Raw genomic sequence first — 20,578 nt, 5'->3', positions numbered from 1 at the left:
ATCCTTTTGTCGTAGACCCATGAATGAGGTGTCAAACCGTGCGGCTTATTCGGGAATCGGGTGCTATGACTTTTCTGAAGGGTAGGCGGTTAATTGCCCCATCAGTGATAAGAAACTTATTTTTTTCCCATGACAGTTGCTTTCAGCTGCCATAGATTTTATTAATTATACTGAAATCTCTAAGTAAATTTGCAGAGTATCCATCTTCTGTAGTAATTATTCTAGCACGTCTGGGTTTATGTTTTGGTGAAACGGGTGTAGTTAAAAATAAAAAAATTGCCATGCTGCATGCAGCAGGATAATAGGGCCCCACTCTTTGGATTTTGGCCCAGGGCCCACCAAGGCCTTAAAAAGGCCCTGCAGCTTGCTTTCATTGTGGGACTCTTTGGCCCTTAACCTGCCCAGGAGCCAGTGTACCATAATATGCAGCCAACCCCAGACTCTCATTCAATCTACTGCCTGGTTGCTAGGGTAATGAAGACCCTAGCAACTGGATTGCTGTTAAAAACCAAACTGTAGGAATGCAAAGCAGAAACCGAAATAAATGAAAAAATAAATGAAGACCAACTGCAGATTGCCTCATTGGCCATTTTTTCTTGATTGGCCATTTCCACAGTCATTATAATGGCACAGCTGGGGATAACATTTTTAATTTACATTATTAATTATACTGGCATGTCTAAGTAAATTTGCAGAGTATCCATCTTCTGTATTAATTATTCTAGCACGTCTGGGTTTATGTTTTGGTGAAACGGGTGTGGGCAAAAAGTGTGTGTAGTTAAAAATAAAAAATATTGCCATGCTGCATGCAGCAGGATAACAGGGCCCCACTCTTTGGATTTTGGCCCAGGGCCCACCAAGGCCTTAAAAAGGCTCTGCAGCTTGCTTTCATTGTGGGACTCTGGCCCTTAACCTGCCCAGGAGCCAGTGTACCATAATATGCAGCCAACCCCAGACTCTCATTCAATTTACTGCCTGGTTGCTAGGGTAAAGAAGACCCTAGCAACTGGATTGCTGTTAAAAACCAAACTGTAGGAATGCAAAGCAGAAACCGAAATAAATGAAAAAATAAATGAAGACCAACTGCAGATTGCCTCATTGGCCATTTTTTCTTGATTGGCCATTTCCACAGTCATTATAATGGCACAGCTGGGGATAACATTTTTAATTTACATTATTAATTATACTGGCATGTCTAAGTAAATTTGCAGAGTATCCATCTTCTGTATTAATTATTCTAGCACGTCTGGGTTTATGTTTTGGTGAAACGGGTGTGGGCAAAAAGTGTGTGTAGTTAAAAATAAAAAATATTGCCATGCTGCATGCAGCAGGATAACAGGGCCCCACTCTTTGGATTTTGGCCCAGGGCCCACCAAGGCCTTAAAAAGGCTCTGCAGCTTGCTTTCATTGTGGGACTCTGGCCCTTAACCTGCCCAGGAGCCAGTGTACCATAATATGCAGCCAACCCCAGACTCTCATTCAATTTACTGCCTGGTTGCTAGGGTAAAGAAGACCCTAGCAACTGGATTGCTGTTAAAAACCAAACTGTAGGAATGCAAAGCAGAAACCTAAATAAAATAAAAAATAAATGAAGACCCATTGCAAGTTGTCTCAGATCAAGACCAATTGCAAGTATAGCCTTTACAATCTGCCAAACAGCTAAAGACAGTCTGTGCCAACAAAGCAATAAATGGAATAAAACCCCTGGTATTTAACACAAAGCAATAAAAAAGATGACAATTGGCTAAATGACAGGGACACTGTCAATGTTTTGTAGCAAATGTTCCCTTTGCAGTTGTGTAAGCTGCATTAAGGTTATGTCATTAGGAGTCCCTGATGGTCAAAGATAGAGCAATGCACCTAAACTAGGCCTCATCAGCAGAATAGAATCTAAATCCTATGTAAAAATATCAATATAGGTAAACCTGCAGCCAGCAGTGATGCTGCCCCCCCCCCATTAAATAACAGTTCCCTCTCCCACAGCAGCAGTAGAGCTGTGTGCCCTACTGGGCAAGGCTATATATACCCAGCATCTGCAGCTCATTTGCATACCAGTTATGGTGGAAGAGTCTATTACAAAGGGGGAAATATGTTTGTTTTTGCTTTGATTAAGGAAAACGAGGAAGAGGCAGGGATAATATTGATGACAAGCACTGTGCACTGAAAATGGCAATGTTTTGTTGAGTCACCCCAAGGCCTAAAGGGTGGGCAATTGAAGGTGTCTACATTCAGACATACTAGAAAATGGCTGCCCTCGGGCAGCCAACGTGGTAGGGCCCTGCCCTGGGACTGTAGTGTCTGGCTGAGGATAGTGACTGCCATGGTTGCCCATGTTACAGAGGTCAGTCTGGGTGTTTCAGATGAAGACCAACTGCAGATTGTCTCATTGGCCATTTTTTCTATTGGCCAATTTGTCTATCTAGTTGCTCATTAAAATGATGTTCTTTTGCTTAATCTATAGAGACAACGACGATATGTACGCCGTGACGCCATCCCCACTGTGAAAATGTTAACTGCAATTAGCTTGTTTATTGGCGCATCACGGACAGTTGTGCTGGTCACAATATGGCGAATGACTGCCGGGAATTCTGGGGAAAAAATGCTGCATTTTGGGAAAAATGGTGATTAGAGTTTGGAAGGTGCAATTTGTTCCAAACTCTATGTTTGTAAATGAGCCTTAACGAGTCAGGTAACACTGGTCTCCCACGGGCAAACGTGTCCCCCAATGTTGGCTGCGGGATCTGGTGAGGAGCAAGTGGCATTTATCCCAATCTTTCTGTTAAATGATAAGCAGCCTTGCTTTCTGACTGTTTGGGCAATCTGCAGATTGGGGCCACAGTATTTCCTCAATGACTTGCAATGCTCCTATGTTTCGGTCCTAATGCCTTACAGTACAGCTCTGTTATGTGTTGGATTGGTGGTGGTGTAACTAGAGACTAAAGGCATGGGGGCCCTCCTTCACAAGCAGAGAGATTTCTACTGCAGAGGTTTACTGCTCCTATAATAGGTGTGCATAATGGGGGACTATCCCTTCAGGTAATGTGTACAAATGGTGCTCCCTCAGTGTGGGTGCGCAGGCAAGTGGTGTAACTAAGGACCTGTGGGCCCCACACACCAGCACTTGTAGGGTCCACTGACCCCCTTCCTCAGCACTAGATGTAAAAATGAAAGATAAGATGAGGAAATGGGTTGTGGGGGTCTGTAACAGGGATTGCATGCTACTGGGGTGAGTTGAGGGGGTTATGGGCCTTACTAGTCCCCCTCTGTCTTTGGGTCCCTTTCTGATTGTAGGGTCAGTTCCTCTGTGGTTATGCTGCCACGTCCTGGCTTAGTGTAGGCAAACAGGCTGCTTTTGGTTGATGACTTTGCAGGTGCCTCCTGGGGGGCTGAGGTTCTGTAGCACCCCCACACCCCAATAGTTATGGCATTGTAAGTGGGATTGTGATGGTTCTGCTCAGGAGCATTCTGTGATAGAACAGCCCAGGAGTGACCTAGGGTGGGACAAAGTGCTAGTAGTAAGGTGGGCACCCTATCCTGAATGCTGTGCATGTGTTGGGCACCTTTTATTTTTTAGTTTGGGCCGTATTGAATAAGTAAGAATGGGGAGACTTGCTATGGGGTCACTGGAATAGTTACAGGGGAAAGGCTTTACGTTTGTTATGGTGACTTCTGCCCTGAGCCAAACGGCAGCTGCTATTAAATAAAGGATTTTTTTTTATTTTTAAACAAAATTCTGAAGTCCCATTTAGTTTCTTCATCATAGTTACTATGGAGACTAACTGCAAAGTGGGTTTGGGTCTGTGGCTTTCCCTTCCTGTGTTGATTAATTTCATACAGCAGCAAATAAATCTGATTGGATACTAAATGTGCCTACAGTGCAGCAATGTATCAGCTTATTGTGTGGGTGCTGCTAGGAGACTAGGTTGGGCACCCAGGTTTTGCATGTTATGCTGAAACTCAGAGGTAAGTCCTATATGTGTTTTAAAGAGTGAAAACACCCAATAAACCCAGCGCTTCTTGGTGAAAATCCGTGTTTGTTAAATCTTCAATTTGGTGAAAACCACCTGTAATCACGTGCTGCTTCCTCTTGATATCAGCTCCCCTTTTGATGAGCCTCAAAATGTATGTGCAGTAAAATCGATGGAAGCGCATAAAATGAAACAAAAATATAGTGCAGATCAACAGAGTAATGGATAAACTAAACACATAAGTGCTTAGCTATATACTAATAAGAGTGCGTGGCCCCAAATCTGTGTATATAATATATAAAATGCTCACCAGACCACCCTATAAAAGAGCATATAGGCCAAACCAGCAGGGCATTGATTGGAGATGGATCAAATTCCACAATTGTATATAGGATAGAAGATGAAGCAAATATAGTGTAAAAACTTTTAATTTAGATATTGCAGGCTACTTACAGTGTAGTAGTAATGTAAAAACAATGAACAATTGAAGTATCACAAGTATCTCAACGCGTTTTGCGTGCTCTCTACACGCTTCCTCAGGAGCAAAAATGAGAGTACGTGTGTAGAGAGCACGCGAAACGCGTTGAGCTACTTGTGATACTTCAATTGTTCATTGTTTTTACATTACTACTACACTGTAAGTAGCCTGCATTGAGCAGGGTTTTATATCTAAATTAAAAGTTTTTACACTATATTTGCTTCATCTTCTATCCTATATACAATTGTGGAATTTGATCCATCTCCAATCAATGCCCTGCTCGTTTGGCCTATATGCTCTTTTATAGGGTGGTCTGGTGAGCATTTGATATATTATATTACATTACATTAACATTTTTTTATAAAGCTCCAACATATTCCGCAGCGCTGTACAATAAGTGGGTTACATACATTGGACATACAGAGTAACATATAAAGCAATCAATAACCGATACAAGAGGTGAAGAGGGCCCTGCCCAAAAGAGCTTACAATTTGGGGCCACGCACTCTTATTGGTATATAGCTAAGCACTTATGTGTTTAGTTTATCCATTACTCTATTGATCTGCACTATATTTTTATTTTGTTTCATTTTATGCGCTTCCATCGATTTTACTGAACATACAAGTCCTATATGTAACTTCCTTGAGGCACCTAAACCGTTGTAATGTGTGAGGAGCACATTTTGACACGAGTACTTTTAATGAAAGTGGTTTTACGTGCAACGGACTGCGGGGACCACAACTGCACTTGTAAATGTGTAAGTTTGTCAACAGTTGACAAATTCTGGAAAACATTAAATATTTTCTGGGAAGGGATAATAAACATTCCATAGTTATAACCATTTAGATAACAAGCTTGCCATGCAGCCACTCTTGTGACTACTGTGCAAACAGCTGCTGGGATAATGCCACTGTGGCCTTGAGGGATCTTTGTAAAAGTTATATCTTGGAACCAATATTTAAGTATCAATGCAAATGAAAACAGCGTTTTTGAGAATAACATTTTTATTTAAATAAAAAAATCAGGACATTACAGAGACAAGGTTTCTGTGTGTCTTTTGAATACTTGCTGGTCCAGATTTTGGAGAAATGGTTCATATTTGCTAATGCCTATTTATTAGCTCCTGTGTCACCTGTGTGACCTTAGGGGTCATTTACAAGCAGCCTGCACTCAGTTTGTCTTGAACACTAACTTCCTAAATTGCCAAAGGTCTCTGTACTCTGTTTTAGAGCAAAGCAACCTACAAGCCATCCCTATGAATACAGTGCTGCCTGTGTTCACTCTGTCAGCCCAGGGTGCAGAGTGCAGCCAGACGCAGGGCAGAAGTGTACCAAATGTCAATTACACCACTTGGCTTTCCTCCCCCACTGTGGGCCACCTCGGCGAACAACATGGCTTTAAAAGACATCAGTCTGGGTGCATACTGAGCAGACAGCAGTTTCATCTTGTTTGCATTTATAGTGAAACTGGGGTGATGGCACTGGAGAACTTGGGGAGTAGGATAAAGCCATGCACTTATTAAAAAGACTAATAATATTTTCCCATCTATATCTTAAAGGGGGTCGTATTACCTTTCATTAAATATATATAATTTATTAAAACAATGGGTGTGCTATTTCTTGCAGATACTTCCTTTAAAACTTATAGTAGCTGAAACTGAATTAGAAGTAGGTTAAAATAATATTTGCAGAACAATTTTCATCTAATTTAAAGAAAAAACAAATTTAAAAAGAGCAACTTGTGAATGACATCTCTCCCAGACATTTGACTGCAATATGAGCTAGCTAAAGGAGATCAATAAAATGGGATTTTTTTTTCATGAAAAAAAGAGTTATACAAGTGCTCCAGAAAAAGCTTGGAAAAAGAAAAGTTTACATCACCTTTAAACATGGTGCCAGGTGTCCCATATAGATCTGAACTGCCAGTACTACAACCTGCAGATTGCAGTGTCACGAGACCCTGAATGAATCATTATATTTTCCCATTGTGTTCAAAGAGAAGCACCTGAAAGTAGCCCCACGAGTGCTCTATATGGGAAATAAAGAAATGTGCACTAGAGTTCTTGCAAGTAATACGCTCTGTTCATTTTCTCTGCCTAAGTGATGGAGCAATACTTCATCTGACACAATCATTTACTCTTTGTATTATTGACTCTGAAAGGGAACTTCTGTTTGTGTACCTGTGCAACCAAGCAGGGAAACTATAATAATCTAAAATTCTCATGCTGCTAATAAAATCAACATCAACTTAATTTGTGTTCCATAACTCTGAAAATGCTTCAGTGGTCTTCTTTGCAGAATGGAGCTCTACACCAAGAGTAGCCATGTACATCCCAGATCTGATATTGTATTGCCCTCTTTGCACAACCAAATTACTCTTCAGGCACTTGATGATGAGCAGAAATACTAGGAACAGACTGGCTGGAAGATCACTTTCGTGTATCAATTGGATGCACTACTTCTGCAGCTCCACTTACTGTAACAAAGAAAAGTAGTTTTCATTAATACAAAATGTAAAACCTTGCTTTGTAAAAGCTCTAAGGTGCACATTATATTAATGATTTAGATTACCTGGGTCTCCTTGCCCATTTGGACAGTGTCAAACTTCTTGGGCCAAATTTAAACCTAGAATAGTGCAAATAGGCACAGCCAGGGCAGTTTCTTACAGATGAGGTTGGGGCTTGTCAGTGTAGCACAAAATTCTTTGAAAATCTGAAATTCTGTGGAAGGGAGAACTATTCAGCAACTGCCTTGGCTGTGCTCTAAACCCAATGGGTACAGGTACAGGGTATTCCATGAATGTGAGCATTTTAAGAGTGAAACTGGGTTTCCCTTTCAGTATTCCCTCTGCTTTGCATACAAATGAGGAGTGGGTCTGCTCACTTTTGCACTCACAAGTTGCACAGTCACAGCTCATATTTACCTTTTTACTTCTCCATCTCTGTAGCAGGGTTGGAGTAAAGATTATAGACAGGGCCGTCATGTGTAGTCACAGTCATTTTTCGGGCACTGCTGATTGTCCACTGTGCTAACTTGGGCCTGTGAAGGACATTTGCCTAGTAACTCCATGGCAGGTTCTTCTGTCAATGGGAAGACTCTGCGCTCCCAGTGAATTGTCTGAGCAGTTAATGAGACAAAGTGATAAATAAATGAAAGAGATACACTCACACAACGATTTTAGAACTGCTCAAAGTTCTCCTAAAATACTCCAGAATAGGCTATGCAATTGAATGGGCTGTGGGGATGGGGATTATGTGGTCTTTGTGGGTAATGGCTGAGGTGAGAGGGTGCAGCAAAATTTGCACCCAGGCATATGGGTGTTTATTCTTAGCTTCACCTCTGTTGGATAGAATAGTCTTCACTTTTTGAAAAATGTACACGCTTTTCATTACACTGGAAGATAAACAATACGGGAAGGTTAATATGCTCATGACAAACTCACTATAGTGCCTATATATGATAGGGACCATAGACTATAAGCACCACTGGGACAGGTACTGATATGATTGATGTATAGTAACTGGAAAGTGCTATAGAATATGTTAGAATATGAGCATACCGCAACACAAATATCACAGGAGACCTCCATAACCAGTGTTAAAAGTAGCAAAACTGTTTTTCATGCAACTATATTCCCAAAAGCCATCGGGACTGTGAGGCACATCAGTGTGCCTGATGTTCAAATATTCACAGACACTTAAAAAAATCTACCTTTCCTTTTGGGGATTCATGGGAAAAATGAAGCGTTCTATAGCCTCCTGTATCACTAGGCAGAGCCTCTGACGGAGCCTGAGAGTTTGGGCTACAGCTGCATTCACAGGAAAGCAACACAGTTCTTGGAGAGGTGCCAAAGCTATAACTTGATGATCTAAAAGCAAAAACACACCATTATTTTATCACACAATAATGATATCTACTGGATATTGTAACACAAGTTGTGCCCTGCTGTGACTCTGACAGAATATGCTGCTTTTACACAAAAAGTGCCGGCATGCAAAAGCTGATTCATTTCCATGCTACACTGTAAGAGAGTTGGAATGTATAAAAAGAAGCCACCATGCTGTAAATGTTATGAACTCTAAAATGAAGGTAAGCAGAATTCTAAGACAATTTAGAATTTGTTTTGCACCGCTCGGGCACTGAATTTAAACACATATTTGGCTGCTAGGGGTTTATTATCCTTGTAACCAGGGAGGAGTCAAAATGGAAGATACACATTAGTGCACCTAAAAAGTAACATAAGCAATAAAAAACAGTAAAACATAATAACCATAAAATCAAAGCCTCACAGTATTTTTTTTTCGTGCTGGGGTCAGTGAATGTCCAACAGTATTATTACTTGGAGGCTGGAGAGTAGCCTTATTGCATGAACTTCTTCACACTTAATATAGAAACTTTTGAGCCTACTGCAATATTTGGAATTGAGTTAATCAAACCTGTTCCTCTTTGGCCGCTTGCTATGATCCCACAATGACCACCGGGCCTTTTCTTTCAGCTCGTATTTTTCATGACGGGAAATGTAGGCCTCATCTGATAAGTCTTCTGGCTGCAAATATATTACCTGTTATTGTGGCCAAAAGTCACATTGACAGAACTAGGGCAGAGCTCTGCATAAGTAGCTTTAAAGGGGTGGTTCACCTTTAAGTCAACTTTTAGTATGTTATAGAATGGTCAACTTTTCAATTGGTCTTCACTATTTGTTTGTTATAGTTTTTTTAATTATTTGCCTACTTCCAACTCTTTTCAGTTTCCAAGTATGTACTATAGAATCACCAACTAAGCAGCGCCACAGCCACAACCTTTATAGTTTAGCAAGATTATAAACTTTGAAAAAATGTGGATTTTTGATCTCACTTTTTTGCCATCACACATCACAACAACTAGTGTGAAAACAAAAGTAATCACATTTTTTTGGCAAACATTCCCATAGTGTAGATACATATGTTCATGGAAGGAAGAAATATAAAAAGAGTGAAAGTCAGCCCAACCAAAGAAACCTCTAGGCAGTCGGATCCTAGCAGGGACAGCTGACTCCTGGGCATTCACAGGAACAGCAAAAGCAATGTCAGCTACTGTCTCTGTCTTTCTAGTTCTCTGCCTTCTTCTCTATGGAAGAGGTGCAGCGAAAGCTAAAGGAAGCAATGCCATTACACCATCATGTGCTGCCCACATATTTTAAAACAAAATTTGGAAAATCTAAACAGTTATTGTAGTGATGGGCTACTATGCAAAAATACAAAAAATTCGGACAAAAACAATATACAAACACAATTATTCAGGCAAAAAAAAATCAAAACACTGGTAAAGAGCATTACAAATGCAAAAAGGAAATACTGTAGAGCCAATTCCATGTGAATGATCTAAATTCATGTACAGCATAATTGTTGTGTACAACATTATTTCCCAAAAATACATTAAAAATGTACTGAATTCAATGTACTTTTCACAGCGTGATTAATATCCCCCTTAAAGTGCTGAGTTTTTGTAACATTTCTATAACTGCTAATATCCACAGCTTGCAGTAGAGCACAATGGATGCAATATCGTGCCAAGGAGGTTACAAATGATATTGTACATGTAACTGAACATCTGTGCCATCTGTTCTAAGTAAAGTCTCAGAACCACAAGCCAGCGCTTAATGAATATTAAGAAAAAAATTAAGGAACACAATTTTTCTGGGAGAAAAGGGCATCAGTATGCAATAACAGGTTCCCAGAGTCTTTATTCCTCTGTGAATTTCATGGAACATACAAGGGTACAAATCATGACCAATGGAAGTAGGGGGGTTCTGCTCAATACTTCAATAGTTTGTACATTTACCAGTTAAATTTACTGTGGGCACTGCAACTACAGCCTCAAACCCAGTAACTTTTTCATAAATTGCTGGAGCTATTCATTGCTGAGGGGGTAACAGTGCTGTTTTAAGTTCAGTGGTTTCAGGTACTGATTGAGCCCTTTACTGGGTGGGGGGATCATTGTGACTTTCATTTGTGGATGTCACTGTATTAGTTTATGTAGCAGACAGAAGAAACAAATTGTGACATTTTGTATAGGGCAGTACTGATTAAAATTGTAAGTGGTCTTTGCTAGAATGGACATGTTCATCAAAGTTACTTAGTCATTAAAGTAAATTTCTGTTCTCTAATTAGTGTATAATAGTGAAAAGATTACGTGCATATCACTGAAATGCTTTCTACATCCAACAACGCTACTATGCAAATGAAATGAGCAGTGTTCTTAAATACACGCAACATTTTTGCACAGTACTAGTTCCATTATTCCTATAATATTCTTATTGGCGTGTGGATAGAGTGAGTGTCATTCTATGCTATTACCAGTAGAGGTCAACATTTGTATATTATCAAATACAGGAAATTTCTGTTTTTTAAGCTCTACGAACACTATCCACTTTTAGGACACTAGTGGGTTTTTTTATGATTGAAAGATGTAAAGTAAATATAAAACCTATTACTCAAGTGTCATATTCAAAAGTGAGAGCTTTTGAAATATAGTGTTTTTCCAGATTGATGTTTGCTATTTTATACCCAGAGGTTCAGGCAGCAGAGAAAAGCAGAGTTAGCAAGTTCCATCTTACCATATCATGAGCAGGACTTTCCAAAGGTTCTAGCACCACCTCCTTCCAGCTGTAAGAGAAAGGGATAAAGATATTCAAACACACTAAAGCATTTCACAGAATGACCTAAGTATTTTAGTTATAACAGACAAGCCAGGCACAACCTGGTTTCACTAAGTTACAACTCTTTCATACATTTCAGCAAAAGGATCATGTGTTTAACATAATAAAATACTGCATACGTTTCCATTTCTTAAAGCAATACTGTTGATAGAAAATGTCTTTTTGATCAAATGTTATTTCCCCCCCCCAGTTAAAATAATAAATTAAAAGCAAAGTGGAGAGATTGTACTCACTTTACTTGGGCTTCCTTTTATAACCTTTTAATCTTTATCACTGTGTTTATCATTAGTGATGAGCGAATTGTTACGTGAGGTTTCGCTGAAAAAATACAGATAGACCCCAAAAGTTGCAAAAAAAAAAAAAAAATAGTTGTGTAGTCACTGTGAAAAAACACCCACTGACTTCAATGTGTTTCACAAAGTTTTGCTGTTTCGCTAATTTTTAAAACGAAACAAAAGAGATTCACTCATCACTATTTATCATTATTGATGCAGGACTAGTGCTGGATATCGAGAATTCCAGCTGGCAAAATACACTTCTACAAGGAAGCAGAAAGTGCTACAACTTATATTGGTGGATACTTTGTGTATGTATCTTCTCTCTTTCAGGCGAGGTCAGACGAAGCAAGGTATATCCGCTTCTCTCAGCCCTGCGATTTTCTGCCTGGCTGAGAGAAGTGGATCCATTTCTGTACAGCGTTCTGTGTGCCTGCACTAAAAGCTATGGCAACAGCCTGAGTGTGCGCACACAAAGCGGATCAGAGGTTGGCCCGGAAAACATGAAAGCAAAGGTTTTCTAGGCCAACCTCCGCTCTGTGTGCACACTCAGGCTGTTGCCATAGCTTTTAGTGCAGACACTTGAGTGGTGTATGGAAGCGAATCCGCTCTCAGCCAGGCAGAAAAGCACAGGGCTAAGAGAAGCAGATATACACTTTGTCTGACTTTTCCTTAAAGAGAGAAGATACATACACAAAGTTTATTACATTAATAGAATATTTATATTATTTTTATACATATATCTTTTGGTAATAAAATTAAAATTGTTCTTTGCAAAATGACCTAGGAGTAATGATTTCCTTGTATTTCAGTTTCTCCAGTTTTGTGGGTGCAATAAGACTCATTGGGATCACAATGTTGTTGATGTCATAAGAATTCCCACTCCTTAACCGGCGCCTCGCTGCACAGACCATGCTGCTGGATTCATGCGCTAGAAGTTGCTGATAACAGAAAAAAAAAAGAAACAAATAATCAGCTGAACTGCAGTAAGTTGATGCACACATAAAACTTTGGGGCCATTTCAATGAACCCACATGCACTTAAGTCAGGATTAAGGTGTGAAGTGCAGAGCGCTGGGGCACGCAAGGCAGCCCTGTATTTTGCAGCTTGCGGCTGCTGGTGCTTTCTAACTTACACATCTGAATGCCACACAAGGCAGGGGGCATGGGGTTACCTAGGTGCAGCTTGAGCCTGTTTTTTGCACTATGCACCCACATCAGTGAATGACCCTTTTTTATCTAGCAGTTTTGGAAACTGGCATATCCAATGGCTCTATCACTTCTGCACATAATGTCAATCATTTGGATCCCATTCCTACCTGGGCAGAGGATTTCTGAGTGGAGACTGGAGTCGTGAGGCCACTCTCAAGTAATGCTGCATCTGTAAAAGAGTTTAATGTCACAGGCATGTTGGGATCTGTTGCATGGGGGTAAAATATATTAATAGTTACCACCTGCACGAACAATGCAATACAAGTTCCCCCCTTTTCCCAGAACTGACCAGCTTCAGACTCACTCCGGTGCCTTCTTTCCCAGCTGTGAGCAGGAGTTTGTGGGTCAGGGCTATAACTGGACGTGCATTCCGTGCTCCAAGAGGCAGATACTATAATTGATAATATATTTTCTTTTTCAGTTAAAGAAATACAGCAGGCCGCTAATTAAATAATTGCAAATTGTGTCTCTTATGTGCACAAAGCTTTACTCTTTACATTAGAGGACATTATAAACAGATAGCAGGAGAACTTTTTTTCACAGAGAAAAAAAACAAACAATCGGAGTAAAGATTTTACTAAACAAGGCACCTATTGTATTACTAAGGGGCACATTTACTAACCCACGAACGGGCCGAATGCGCCCGATTGCGTTTTTTTCGTAATGATCGGTATTTTGCGATTTTTTCGGAAAATTATCGCGACTTTTTCTTGGGTTCAGTACATACCGTAGACTTTGGTATATCTATGCATATTGGGCATCAAACTGTTCAGTAGGCCTCTGGTGTTCCTATTTGGGGTGACTTGCCTTTGTACGCAAGAAATTGTGTGAGATAAATGCGGCAAATTGCAACATTTTTAGGCGATTTTCTGAAATGTCATAAAAACCGATAACTTTAGGAAAGCTTTGCGGCTTGGTACTTTGGTGTAGAAAGGACTCTTTACCCTTGTTGGATTTGTCAGAATGTGTACTTTCCAAAAATATATGGTTTTGTGGGGGTCTCTGTATAGTTAGGGGAAGTTTTGGCACATAATACACTGACAGGGGGCTCTGTGTGCAAAAGCTGAGCTGGCAGGCGAGAAATCCTTATGCGCTATTTTCATTTAGGGTTCAGTACATACTGCAGACTTTGGTATATCTATGCATATTGGGCATCAAACTGTTCAGTAGGCCTCTGGTGTTCCTATTTGGGGTGACTTGCCTTTGTACGCAAGAAATTGTGTGAGATAAATGCGACAAATTGCAACATTTTTAGGCGATTTTCTGAAATGTCATAAAAACCAATAACTTTAGGAAAGCTCTGCAGATTGGTACTTTGGTGTAGAAAGGACTCTTTACCCTTGTTGGATTTGTCAGAATGTGTACTTTCCACAAATATATGGTTTTGTGGGGGATCTGTATAGTTAGGGGAAGTTTTGGCACATAATACACTGACAGGGGGCTCTGTGTGCAAAAGCTGAGCTGGCAGGCGAGAAATCCTTATGCGCTATTTTCATTTAGGGTTCAGTACATACCGCAGACTTTGGTATATCTATGCATATTGGGCATCAAACTGTTCAGTAGGCCTCTGGTGTTCCTATTTGGGGTGACTTGCCTTTGTACGCAAGAAATTGTGTGAGATAAATGCGACAAATTGCAACATTTTTAGGCGATTTTCTGAAATGTCATAAAAACCAATAACTTTAGGAAAGCTCTGCAGATTGGTACTTTGGTGTAGAAAGGACTCTTTACCCTTGTTGGATTTGTCAGAATGTGTACTTTCCAAAAATATATGGTTTTGTGGGGGTCACTGTATGGTTAGGGGAAGTTTTGGCACATAATACACTGACAGGGGGCTCTGTGTGCAAAAGCTGAGCTGGCAGGCGAGAAATCCTTATGCGCTATTTTCATTTTGGGTTCAGTACATACCGCAGACTTTGGTATATCTATGCATATTGGGCATCAAACTGTTCAGTAGACCTCTGGTGTTCCTTTTTGGGGTGATTTGTCTTTATCTGATCTTTATCAAGAAATTGTGAGAGATAAATGCGGCAAATTGCAACATTTTTATGCGATTTTCGAAATGTCATATAAATCTGCAAACTTAGGAAAGCTTTACAGCTTGGTACTTTGTAGCAATAAGAAATATTTACCCATTATAGATTCGGGGGGATGTGTATTTTCCAAAAATATATGGCTTTCTGGGGTGAATGTACTTTTTTTGTAGCATTATCCCACATAAAGGATGTAAATGTGTTGATTTTGCAGGAGCTGAAATGATAGATCATATGGGGGTATGTTCCCATTGGGGCCCCTACATGCCACATACTTAGGTAAACCTATACATATTGGGCATCAAACTGTTCAGTGGACCCCTGGCGTTCAAATTTAGGGTGTTTTATCTTGGTACCTAACACTATGTGGGAGATAAGATGCTGCAAAGTGGAAGCTTTGAGGGGATTTTTGGAAATGTCATCAAAATTGCTAACTTTAGAAAAGCTGTGCGGCTTGGTACTTTGGAGTAGAAACACATGGGTACCCATTTTAGATTCGGGGGAATGTGTACTTTCCAAAAATATATGACTTTCTGGGGTGAGTGTACTTTTTTGTAGCTTTATCCCACATATAATGATGTAAATGTGTTGATTTTGCATGAGCTGAAATGACAGAAATGACAGTATATATGGGGGTATGTTCACATTGGGGCCCCTACATGCCACATACTTAGGTAAACCTATACATATTGGGCATCAAACTGTTCAGTGGACCCCTGGCGTTCAAATTCAGGGTGTTTTATCTTGGTACCTAATGCTATGTGGGAGATAAGATGCTTCAAAATGGAAGCTTTGAGGGGATTTTTGGAAATGTCATCAAAATTGCTAACTTTAGAAAAGCTGTGCGGCTTGGTACTTTGGAGTAGAAAGACATGGGTACCCATTTTAGATTCGGGGGAATGTGTACTTTCCAAAAATATATGACTTTCTGGGGTGAGCGTACTTTTTTGTAGCTTTATCCCACATATAATGATGTAAATGTGTTGATTTTGCAGGAGCTGAAATGACAGAAATGACAGTATATATGGGGGTATGTTCACATTGGGGCCCCTACATGCCACATACTTAGGTAAACCTATACATATTGGGCATCAAACTGTTCAGTGGACCCCTGGCGTTCAAATTCAGGGTGTTTTATCTTGGTACCTAATGCTATGTGGGAGATAAGATGCTTCAAAATGGAAGCTTTGAGGGGATTTTTGGAAATGTCATCAAAATTGCTAACTTTAGAAAAGCTGTGCGGCTTGGTACTTTGGAGTAGAAAGACATGGGTACCCATTTTAGATTCGGGGGAATGTGTACTTTCCAAAAATATATGGCTTTCTGGGGTGAGCGTACTTTTTTGTAGCTTTATCTCACATATAATGATGTAAATGTGTTGATTTTGCAGGAGCTGAAATGACAGAAATGACAGTATATATGGGGGTATGTTCACATTCGGGCCCCTACATGCCACATACTTAGGAAAACCTATACATATTGGGCATCAAACTGTTCAGTGGACCCCTGGCGTTCAAATTCAGGGTGTTTTATCTTGGTACCTAATGCTATGTGGGAGATAAGATGCTTCAAAGTGGAAGCTTTGAGGGGATTTTTGGAAATGTCATCAAAATTGCTAACTTTAGAAAAGCTGTGCGGCTTGGTACTTTGGAGTAGAAAGACATGGGTACCCATTTTAGATTCGGGGGAATGTGTACTTTCCAAAAATATATGACTTTCTGGGGTGAGCATACTTTTTACTAGCTTTATCCCACATATAATGATGTAAATGTGTTGATTTTGCAGAAGCTGAAATTACAGAAATGACAGTTCATATGGGGTATGTTCACATTGGGGCCCCTACATGCCACATACTTAGGTAAACCTATACATATTGGGCATCAAACTGTTCAGTGGACCCCAGGCATTCATATTTAGGGTGTTTTATTTGGTTACTTTATGACCTGTAGGAGATAAGATACTATAGACTAGAAGCTTTGAAGCGATTTTTAAAAAAAATCACAAATTTTGATAAAAACCAATAACTTTAGGAAAGCATTGCGACTTGATAGTTTGGAGTAGACAGACAGTTGTGCCTATTCTGTATTCCCCAGAATCTGTTCTTTCCAAAAATGTACAATTTTCTGGGATAAACCTTCTGTTAGTGGAATTTTGGCCTTGAAATCCAAAGTATGCAGTTTTTTTGGAGCAGTGCTTTGGGAATTTGGTAGTGTACTGCTGGGAGTTTTTGACCTATACAAGTGAGAAATCTCCATAAAACTATATATATTTGGTATTGGCACGTTCAGGAGACATGGGACTTTCCAAATCAGTTGTATATTCGTGCATAAAATAATTTTTGTTTCTAGTATGTGTGATTATATTATGGAAAATTTGATTTTTTTTGCATTTTTAGACATTTAGAAGCCTATATCTTGTTACAGAATTGGAATTACACAAAAATTCTACCATATTTTGAAAGCTTAGGTTGTTCTGAAAAAAACGATATATTGTTTTCCTTGGTAAACTAAAAGTCCCCCCGAGGAAAGGCCCCTAAAGTGAAACAGTGCAAAATGTTCAAAAACTGTCTGGCAATACAAGTTCCGCTTTGACCAAAATGGCTGGCAGTAAAAGGGTTAAGCAGCCTTAATAGATTTAAAGAAAAGGATTCTAGCATCCCACAGATTTTTTAAACCCCTGGGGGAGCAAGTTTTACATGCAAACACATTCTTGGAAATGGACCTCCCGCTTAGAGAAACAGGTTTATCTGGTGTCTGAATACCCAGACACCTTTCCTTTTTAGTTTCTCAATAAAAAACATGTCTATGTTAAATGCATATTTGTTTTATGTATACAGTCAATACTTACAAATATGCTGAAGTTATTTGTAGTTAAACTCTATTTGAAAATCACTAATTCAGATTATACATGTGAACATGTTCATACTAATAGACCTGAAGCTTCTGAAAAGTTTGTAAATATTAAAAACATTTATAAATATTTAAGGGGTAGTTCACCTCTCAATAAACTTTTAGTATGCTGTAGACATTGCTATTGATATGTTTTAATTTTCTTTGGTTTTTCAGTTATTTAGCTTTTTGTTTAGAAGCTTTCAAGTTTGGAATTTCAGCAGCTATCTGGTTGCCAGGGTCTTGTTTACCACAGCAACTAAGCAGTGGTTTGAATGAGAGATGGCAATATAAATAGGAAAGGACCTGCACTGGAAGATAAGTAATAAAAAGTAACAATAAATCTGTAGCCTCACAGAACAGTAGTTTTTGGCTGCTGGGGTCAGTGACCTCCATTTGAAAGCTGAAAAGAGTCAGAAGAAGAATGCAAATCATTTAAAAACTATTAAAAATAAATAATGAAAATCAGTTGCAAGTTAATAGGGATAAGGCATTCTATAACATATTGACAGTTAACTTAAAGGTAACTAACCCATTTAAGACACTTGCCTCTATCTGTGAAACAAGTTGAATGATCATATATTGTACAATATGGCTGTACATTAGATTGAACTAATCTTGGGTATAGGAGCCCTGCTCATATAATATACAGATTCTCCAAGATTAGCGTATCCTTGAGGGTGTAATATACATAAAAAAGAAAAAGAGTAAAGGAAAGACAACCCCTTTATTTTAGAATTACAATATTTAAAAACTTACACTATCTGCCTTAATTGCTACTATGATTAGGTATATATAATTCATAGACTAATCTAGGATCAGTGCTTATTAATTATAAAGTGCACATGTTTGAAAAGTGTTCAATTTCAAATCAAGTTTTCTTACAATCAATTCAATAAAGTGCCAGTGCCAAAGTGCTATATCTGTTCAATTTGTTATTTCATTAAATAAAATAAATTAATCTATTGTGTATAAATGAATTCATTCCGTGGCTACTAAAGCAAATAAACTGTTGTCTTGCATAAAAAAGGGCATTGACTCAAGGGATGAAAACATAATTTTGCCCCTTTATAGGTCCCTGGTAAGGCCTCACCTTGAGTATGCAGTGCAGTTTTGGGCTCCAGTCCTCAAAAAGGATATTAATGAGCTGGAGAGAGTGCAGAGAAGTGCAACTAAACTGGTAAAGGAGATGGAGGGTTGACTGTCAATGTTGGGGTTGTTTTCTCTGGAAAAAAGGCGCTTGCGAAGGGACATGATTACTCTGTACAAGTACATTAGAGGGGATTATAGACGATCAGCGCACCAGAGACCCCCCTTGTGATTAGAGGAACAGGACTTTCAGTGTAGGTGGTTTTTCACGGTGAGGGCAGTGAGGTTGGGGAATGCCCTTCCTAGTGATGTTGTAATGGCAGATTCTGTTAATGCCTTTAAGAGGGGCCTGGATGATTTCCTGAACAAGCACAGTACCCAAGGCTATTGTGATACTAATATCTACGGTTAGTATTGATGTTGGTGTATCTAGTTTATGTATGTGAGTGTATACATAGGTCGGTATAGGTTTGTGTGCGCTGGGTTTACTTGGAAGGGTTGAACTTGATGGACTTCAGTCTTTTTTCAACCCAACTTAACTATGTAAAAAATGTTGTATTTATCAATCTGTGTGCAAATTTTCAGCATAAAAGCAGCCTGTGTAAAATTCCAGCTTAAAAACCAGCAGTTGCTTCAAACAGAGATCCTTCACCAAAAAACATCATTATTGAATGTAATTTTTTACAGCAGAAATTTACTTGCAGTGAGAAGGAAAGGTTCAATCCCTGTGGTGTGCGAAAAGATAGGCACCACAATGATTTGTAATCACTTATCTGATACCCTGGCCTGGTGCTCCTGTTAGCAGAAAACTGCACTGGCCTGGGGTACATGTGAGTGAGAGATCCTCTTCACTTGCTCTTTCTTTAAAATCACAGGGCCAAAGCGGCTTTTTTGTTAAAGTTTGGCTTTTCACTTTACCGCGCAGGCACTTGTCACCCCCCCCAAGTGATTGTACCTTTCCTTCTCCTTTAAAATTTTCTGACCGACTTGAATGGAACACATCATAGATGCAACAGCATACAATAACTGTTACATTTGGCAACATTAAAAAAAATACACAGCTTTATAATTTCACCATCTATATTAAACTGCTTTGTACACCATTTGTCTGACAGAACTAATTTTATACAGCATGATATACAAACCCCTTATAGTACCTCCTTTAAAAGAGAAGGAAAAGTGACTTTACTGGGGATCACTAGTGATTACCCGATACCCTGGCCAGGTTCTCCTGCTGACGCATAAGCAATAAAGTGAAAAATCCAGCTTTTCGCTGTACTGTGCATGCACACCTGATACAAAGAAGGAAGAAGGTTGCTCCATAGTGCTTGCTCAGGAGTACCCAGGACCGGTGCAGTTTTCTGCTAACAGAAGCACTGTATAGGGTAGAGGGTAAGTGATTATAATCAGTGGAGGGTGCCTAATATTTGGCACCCCACAGTGATTTCACCTTTCCTTCTCCTTTCTTTGCTGAATTTGTAAGCAGAGTTTTACTAAAGACGTACCATATGATTGGCTTTTATCCAGCTCCCCTCTGAGCGCTATGGAGTCCACTGAATTTCCCTTAATATTATGATTCTTCATTGGCAATGCAGCAAGGTGTACATTTAGCGGAAGTTCTAGGAATCAATTAAATAATTGCCAGTCAATGTTCAACAAGGTTAAAAAATTAAGTACTGGATTCTGGATAAACCATTTAGCAGAAAATATTAGTAATTTACCATAAGGAAATGACAAGACAGGATGAAAGCATGAATCTGCCTCACAGGCATTTTGTGCCATTAACCAGGGCCTGTGCAGCACCTTGGAACATTTCCATGTAGAGCAGTGGTTTCCGTTAGAAGGCAGCTCTTCATACTGGTATACTGGTGAGGAGAAGAGATTCACCTGTAGCAAAAGAGAGGTTTGTGAGAACTTTAAACACACAAATATTTTCTGT

General features: G+C 39.4%; 1 protein-coding gene across 6 annotated transcripts in view; it reads right to left on the bottom strand.

Annotated features, from left to right (window-relative positions):
* Positions 1-5,433: 5,433 nt before the first annotated feature.
* kansl1l (KAT8 regulatory NSL complex subunit 1 like) overlaps positions 5,434-20,578 on the bottom strand; it is a 36,816-nt gene continuing 21,671 nt past the window's right edge. For 5 of the 6 annotated variants that reach the window (XM_012970553.3, NM_001079110.1, XM_012970556.3 and 2 more), the window contains 10 exons: positions 20,361-20,526; positions 20,145-20,258; positions 12,919-13,020; positions 12,737-12,798; positions 12,202-12,359; positions 11,042-11,090; positions 8,883-8,992; positions 8,158-8,314; positions 7,370-7,563; positions 5,434-6,922 (listed from right to left, as the gene is read on the bottom strand). In XM_012970553.3, the coding sequence (XP_012826007.1) occupies positions 7,426-7,563; positions 8,158-8,314; positions 8,883-8,992; positions 11,042-11,090; positions 12,202-12,359; positions 12,737-12,798; positions 12,919-13,020; positions 20,145-20,258; positions 20,361-20,526 (1,056 nt within the window). In that variant the 3' untranslated portion in view covers positions 5,434-6,922; positions 7,370-7,425. The remainder of the gene's footprint in view (positions 6,923-7,369; positions 7,564-8,157; positions 8,315-8,882; positions 8,993-11,041; positions 11,091-12,201; positions 12,360-12,736; positions 12,799-12,918; positions 13,021-20,144; positions 20,259-20,360; positions 20,527-20,578) is intronic. The other variant, XM_012970554.3, reaches the window with a different exon arrangement.

Source organism: Xenopus tropicalis, chromosome 9 (genome assembly GCF_000004195.4).
Source record: "Xenopus tropicalis strain Nigerian chromosome 9, UCB_Xtro_10.0, whole genome shotgun sequence".
NCBI classification, from domain to species: domain Eukaryota; kingdom Metazoa; phylum Chordata; class Amphibia; order Anura; family Pipidae; genus Xenopus; species Xenopus tropicalis.
This window is presented reverse-complemented; position numbering and strand designations above follow the sequence as displayed.